The sequence below is a fragment of the Orbicella franksi genome, chromosome 12 (assembly GCF_964199315.1).
Source record: "Orbicella franksi chromosome 12, jaOrbFran1.1, whole genome shotgun sequence".
Classification (NCBI taxonomy): domain Eukaryota; kingdom Metazoa; phylum Cnidaria; class Anthozoa; order Scleractinia; family Merulinidae; genus Orbicella; species Orbicella franksi.
The window spans coordinates 20,697,556-20,704,629 of record NC_138156.1 but is presented as its reverse complement, the minus strand read 5'-3'; the positions used below and the strand labels follow the sequence as shown (position 1 = coordinate 20,704,629).

At 39.0% G+C, this 7,074-nt stretch overlaps 1 protein-coding gene across 1 annotated transcript; it reads right to left on the bottom strand.

The window, feature by feature from the left end:
• LOC145462299 (CDP-diacylglycerol--inositol 3-phosphatidyltransferase-like) lies at window positions 1-5,740 on the bottom strand (the record flags this gene model as incomplete). Its single annotated transcript, XM_081445798.1, has 6 exons — window positions 1-1,930; window positions 2,649-2,730; window positions 3,336-3,423; window positions 3,620-3,733; window positions 4,700-4,739; window positions 5,581-5,740. Coding segments are annotated over 6 exons (654 nt in total), but the record flags the coding sequence as incomplete, so codon positions are not given.
• Between the last annotated feature and the right edge of the window lie 1,334 nt (window positions 5,741-7,074).

Here is a 7,074-nt window from a genome sequence, read left to right as displayed (position 1 = left end):
TTAAACTTTGCAATGTAAAGTTCTCGTAAGCGACCGCAACCACTTTTTGGGATTACCCAACTGGACTTTTCCTTTGTTTTTAAGCTCTCAGTGTAAGCGACCACTCAGGGTCTTTTACATATAAATCAACACTTTTATGAAACTGCACACTGTGCTAATGGTTATTTTGGTGTAAAAAATTGAACGTAAAGTTTAGCTGTGTCTATATCAGATATAAAGGCACCAATTAAACCTTAATTTCTTTAATTTTTTTCTTTACGAATTATTAATGACTTTCTGAAGCGCTCGTAAGCGACCACCCTCTCTTGTTTTACCATGCGGTCGCTTACGAGAGCTCATTCTTGTGACTTAGCGACCAGCTCTAGTTACGACCACTTTTTTCGAATTTACGAAGTGGTCGCTTACGAGAGCTTCGACTGTATAATAAACATCGAAACACGACGAAATAAAAATCAAGATTTAACATATTGCAAACACCTTTCTCTTTTAACATTTTTATTTTTATTTTATATTTGTTACTTAACCTCAGACCACACGAGTGTGGCTACCACAGGCATCACTTTTCAAAATTCCCTGACTTTTCCCTGACAAAAATAAGATTTCCCTGACCAAACTAACACAAAATGTCAGATCTAGAAGCGGCTTTCGGCCTCAACTTACAGCCGTCCTTTCAGCTCGTTCATTAGGACTAATAAGTTTTCAACAAATTTTCCTTCTTCATTGAGGAAAAATATAGTTCAGATAAGAATGTCCCCAAATATTCCTTCCAGCCTTCAATGGTATTAAATAAGGCTCCGTGTTAAATTATTTCAATTTTACCTGACTCAAAATAAAATTGCCTGACTTTTCCCTGACCTTGAAGAATTTTTTTCTCTGACCATTTTGACCTGTGGCAACCCTGTTAATTTCTTCAGGTCTCACTAACGTCTCCCATCAAATTTGAACTTTCCGTTGCCACTTTTTCCATGTGGGTCCCGGGGGTATGGGCATTTGATCACCTAGTAGGACCCAAGGGTGGGGCATTTGAACAAATATCCTGACCCTGGGGATGGTAATTTGACCACAATTGAAAATGTTTGATGCCCAGGGGGGTGCCCCAGGGAGGGGATGTTGAAGTTTCGAATTGATTGATACGTTACTACTTTGGTTGCAGAAGGCGCCCTATGGCGGTGTTTCGACTGTCGCCCTGAAACTATTTAGACTACTTTTACTTGTGACACGGCCAATAAAACTACTATTACTACTTGCCAATTCTTGTGGTATTGAAAAGAACCCCCTAAGAGGTACCAAGATCCTGTTTTGTGGGCGTGGCTTGAGACGTTTTTAACCCCTGAAGGGGTGCCAATTCTAAAAAAAAAACACATGATCTCCTGTCAATTTTCTTTGGCTCAAATCCTATTAAAATCTACCTCGAAAACTCCCGCTGTGGACCCTTTTGAGGCTGAACACCCTTAGAGGTACCAAAACCACTTTTTTAACTCCTAAGAAGTACGACGGGCACCCCCGTCCTTTTTAAATGGGAGTTCCCCCCACCCCCTTCCGAGGTTAGAACTGTCAAGTGTAGAAAACTCGCCGTAGTCTGGTTTACGTTCTCCATGAAACGCACATTTAACGCAATGGTTTTACAGAGGACGATTTTAAAAAAACTGTGCGCACTAAGATGTATAACGCACGTGCAGGGCCATCGTTCCGCTCATCTGAAACCTTCTGTCTCTGGACGTTCCTGTTGCCATCATCGTGGTGGATTTTGTGAACTCTAATCATTCAACTTTTGTGTTTCTTCTAGGGTCTTTCTGATCCAACCGAGCCATGTCCCTAAACGAGTTTACGAGTAAAAGGCCACAGACAACGACTTGTCTGTAGATCAAGAACGGAGCACCAATGTAGGCTAACATTACCCATAAACTGCAGGAGGTTCCAGCCACTGAGACTGAAATTAAAAAGATAGGTTTAGGGACGTTACAACAAACAAGGTAGGTTGGTTAAGTATGCGTACGAGCCAAGTGGCCCATCAGGCCAGCGCTTATCCCGGTTTCTGCAGTATGAAGCGACTAGGAGTATTTCTACTCCCCCCTGGATGGGATGCTAGTCCATCACAGGGTTACCCCCAGCATTAATTAAGTTCGCCAGTACCTATTTATATATCTTAGACGGATATTTAAGATACGCTGGCAAGAAAGAATTACAAACAAAGAAGTCCTGAAGATGGCTGAGATGGAAAACCTCACTGAGGGCGTGCGAAAGAGAAGATGGAAATTCATCGGTCACATCATGAGGAAAGAACCAAATAATGACTGCAGAACTGCATTAACCTGGACCCCAGAAGGGCGGCAAAAACAGGGTAGACCAAAGACAACATGGAGGAAGACAGCAGAGAGAGAAAGGGAAAAAGCTGGATGGAAGAACTGGAGTGAGGTACAAATCACAGCGGCTGACAGAGCTGGTTGGCGGGATTGTATTGAGGCCTTATGTGCCACATGGCACGAAGAAGATAGGTAACAGGTAACAGTACCCATTTATACATGTGGGTGGAGAGAGGCACTGTGAGCAGTGTCTTGCCCAAGAACACATTACAATGTCCCAGGCCAGTGCTCGAACCCAGACCGCTTGAGGTCACTAACCATCAAAGATGAAAAATTTTTGCATACCTATTGGTCCAGGTGAAAAATGAAGGAGGTACAACATGGCCACACACAAGTCTTGACCAAATATGATCAGCGTCAAGAAGGGCTGTCATTGGTAAAGGAAATAAGATTTCAAAATAGAAAATACAATGCCTGGGGGAATACTACCTAAAAATATAGTTATAGTGGTAGTGGTGATGGTGTGTACATGTACGTGTGGGAGGGGGCATAGCGTGCTTATTGAAACCTTTACCTTATTACAGACCAAAATGTGTGACTTTCAAGTCCCTATCTTAAATACATCAAACACTGTGAGAGTTGCTCTCCTTTGCAGCAAAAATCCATCATGGAAAAAAAAAATCATTACTTGATTGGGGACCCAAATAATGAATAAAAAGTTAAACTAGAGGGGGCTTTCTTGAAAAAAGCTTTGCATTAAACTCATCTTTGTTGAATTTTGCTACAGAACATCAATGTAGACATCAATTGATATGGAATCAATCAAAAGTTCAATACATGGATTCAAAAACTGGAATTAAATGATTCTCACATTGTACATATCTGAAATAATATAATTACATTATTACTAAATCACAAAATACAATGTGGACCAATCTATAGTTTGTTACTTCACATTACAGGTACTTCTGTTCATTAAAAGATAGAAAAAATACATACAAAATGATCAATGAAAGTAAATGTTGATCTTACTTCCCGAAAGAAAATCCTCATCAACCAGGGATCGTAACTGCACATCTTCTTTTGCAAAATACTATTTGGTTGTGTCATCAAGGTGCACCTATTGTGAGTTTTAAAAAAATATTTTAATCAAACAAAAGAATTGTTCCTTCCCTATCATCAAACTAAGTCCTGTATTAGTCTGAAATAACTCAGTTATTTTAAAAAGGTATAAAGGTTCCTTTGGAAAATAATATTTTCAAACATGGTTATTTCCAGAAATAAGCTAGAAACAAATAACAAACTGGTCTATATACCTGTAATGATTTGAAAAACACCCTGCTACCTCTAAGCAGACAAGCAACTGAAGAACAAACAAGTACTGAGGGTAACACACGCACAATGCCATCATCATTCCTACTCTTCCGCACCTGTCAATCACAACAAGGTACTAAGGACTATATTCTCATCTCAGAATTTGCCACTAAATTATTTTATGCAAATTGCCACTTATTAAATTGACAATTTTGTCACACCTTTTTGCTTCTTGTGTGAGTTAGTGTTACTCAGTCATATTCAAAAGATTTTGTGGCTTTAAATAATTGGAATCAATATTTCAATAAATTACCACTGACAACAAAATCATCAGATTGTGTTGGTTTGACTCACCCCTCCTGGGAATTCCAGTTATTTCAACTTGATAATTTTTTGTTGTGTAGTTCTAGAAAATATCCAATACCTCCTCCCCCCACCCCCACCCCTCTGGAAATATTCTAATTAAGCTTCATACATTTCTTCAATTTTTTTGGTCTTGCAGACCCCCCCCCCCCCCCCCCGCCGACCATTGCCAGAAAAAACCTAATCCCTTCTGCTCCAATCCTTTTGTACCCTCCTGTGCTTACATTCTTTTGGCTAACCATGCTCATCATCCTCTGTGAAAGGAAAGATTGAATGAAGAGCCCAGGAACAGGGTCTGACGAAGAGGCTAGAAACCCCAACCCTGATATGGATATTTTCTGGACGCCCCATTGACCATTCATCCATATAGTTATAAAAATTATAATGTCACCTCTCCCTTAGACAGAATGTCGGGACCGACCCAAAATGTCTACCTTAGAGAGCTGTCTAGCTCATAGAGAGTCGAGATAAAGCTTAACCTACACGTATGCACAATTTATAAATTTATACATGTTTGTCATATACACAAAAACTGGTCTCAAACAGGTCTGCCATATATTCATGTAATTATTATTAATAATGATTTTCCTTGCATTGATCTCTGTATGTGTCTAAGCAATGTACTTGACAAAAATGTATCTAATAATAATTATTATTGTAATAAGAAATTAGTTACTGATCATACTCAAAATGATTATTTAAAGAAATTATATCTGTACCTGTCCAGAAGAAAATCAAGTAAATCTCCAAATATGGAACCTTGCATAAAACAAGAAAGGTTCTTCATTGAGTTTCAAGTATTGCAAATCAGAAGATGAGGGGTATTTTTTTGTTACAGGCTACAACTTAGAAGATATACTAGAAATGAAAATGAAGAGCCAAATTGTTGAAATCTAATAGCAAATATATATTTAATTACTTGTCTATTTATTTTTATATTTATGAATAATTATTTGTCATTGAAATACATAGCATGTGCAGCATTAATAACACAGTGCCATACATTACTCAAGAGTAATACGCTGATAAAAATATTACATTTCATCAAAACTTTAACAGATTTGTATGGAGCAGGATGTTGTTGAACAACACCACTAGACGGAAAATGGTTCTTGAGCATGATGACAGCAATCAGTGATCGCCTACTCTTTACATGCCTACAGGGGGCAGAGTGGTGTGTTTTCTAAGAATTTTGCTGAGGTATTTCATTTAAAAAACTGCTAACAGTTTTCTTAGTAGTGTTAACAAAATTTAAGTCTTGCTTGCACATCACTATAGTAAGTGGCTTATTGCAATTGCTCAGCTCCAGAAATTGTGTGCTCTCTGCAGAAAGAAATGACTACTCAGTTACAATGAGTGTACTAACTGCATCTCCCTCAATGAATGCTAGTACATCACAGATCACCCACCCCAACCCTCTCCCCCTGGTCAATGGAGGATCAAGAGACTGCTATTGAGACAGACAAGTCACTTAAATTTAAAAAAAATGAATCTGATTTTCCCCAGATAAGACCGGGTAGCGCAAAGGAATCCAGCAAGATTAACCATAGTTTAACAAACTGCTTTCTGGCACTCATTTACCGGTATTTCTTTTACTTACACTGTTTGAGATGCCGTGCAGACACTCCATCAGCAACATCTAGGAATATTCCACCAGTAAAATGAAGAGCCACAGTAAGAAATGGCTTGTGCAAGATGAAGTAGAAGGCAGATAAATTAAGAACAATACGTATGTAACCTATGCAAAAATGAAACTGACATTTTATTTATACTATCAGTACATTATCACATTTAGCTGTTTACTAATATCTTTCAAGGATCTTCAAGGTCTTTGCGAGGATACATGCACATCATACTGAAGATGACTGAAAATCTAAATGAAATTTCTGGCCAAAAGACATCCACAGATCTAGCTAGAGTTTGATAAACATTGCCAAAGAATCTTCAAAACTCTTCCTGGACCTTTGTGAAGATCTTTCAGGCAGGTTGTAATCATATCCAGGATCTTTCAATTCACCATCAAACAACGGCACTCTACTATCCCTGATAAATCCACATCTTTAAGCCCCTGTACTAGAGAGGTGCATACATAAGTGGGGGGGGGGGGGGGGGAGGGGGGTGTGTCTACTAATTAGAAATGCCTCTGCAAGGGGTACTCTGTATGTATTAGGTCATCAGGAGACCTAGGGGTCTTCTGCAAAGGAAAAGGGACCTGATAATATATACAAGTTCAATGACACAAGTAGAGCTGTTATGAGGTACTAATAATAATAATAATATTTAGTGAAACAACAGACATACAATACATGTAATATAGGGCTAATATATAAATTTGTGTTCTAGATCTAAGGCAAGACACTTTATCTCAGAGTGCCTCTCTCCGCCAGGTATGCAAATGGTACTGGCAAATTTCATTCTGGGGATAACCCTGCAATGGCCTACATCCCATCTAGAGGGAGTAGAAATATTCCTATAGCTAGTCACTTCATGCTACAGAAACTGTGATAAGCTCCAGCCTGATGGGCCCCTTGACTCGTATGCAGACTTTACCGATATATGCTTACTCTGGGTGACTTTTGTTTTTCGTCCTGCAAGTCTTGGGTGGTTGTGACAAATGCATCAAAGGTGTGTTGCAACTTCTGTTTATAGAAGGGGGCCTCCCTGGGCTTTTATGGAACAAGGGAACCTGATCATTTATTTTCTAGGGAACAAGGGATATTTTGGGATTAATTTTAGTGAACAAGGGATATATCTACAAATTTATTAAAGGGAACTTTTTAGGGAACAATAGAATTTATTAATAGGGAACAAGGGAGAAAAAGAGAACTTTTTAAAGGATCAAGGGACCATGCTACCTCCCTCTCTCCCGCCCTTCCCCCCCCCCCCCCCCGCCCCCTTCCAACCCAAGGATGCCCTCATATATTACCTTCTTATCCTGGTACCAGGTTCCTATTAATTCTGGGGGGGAGAGGTATACAAAGAAGAGCGGAAGTGGTTAAGCTCAATTAAAAACATAAAACAACCTGGCCACAAAAAACAGTAAACCACTATTCTTTTTTTTCTGGGAAATAGGAATTTTTCTTGGATTGTAAAA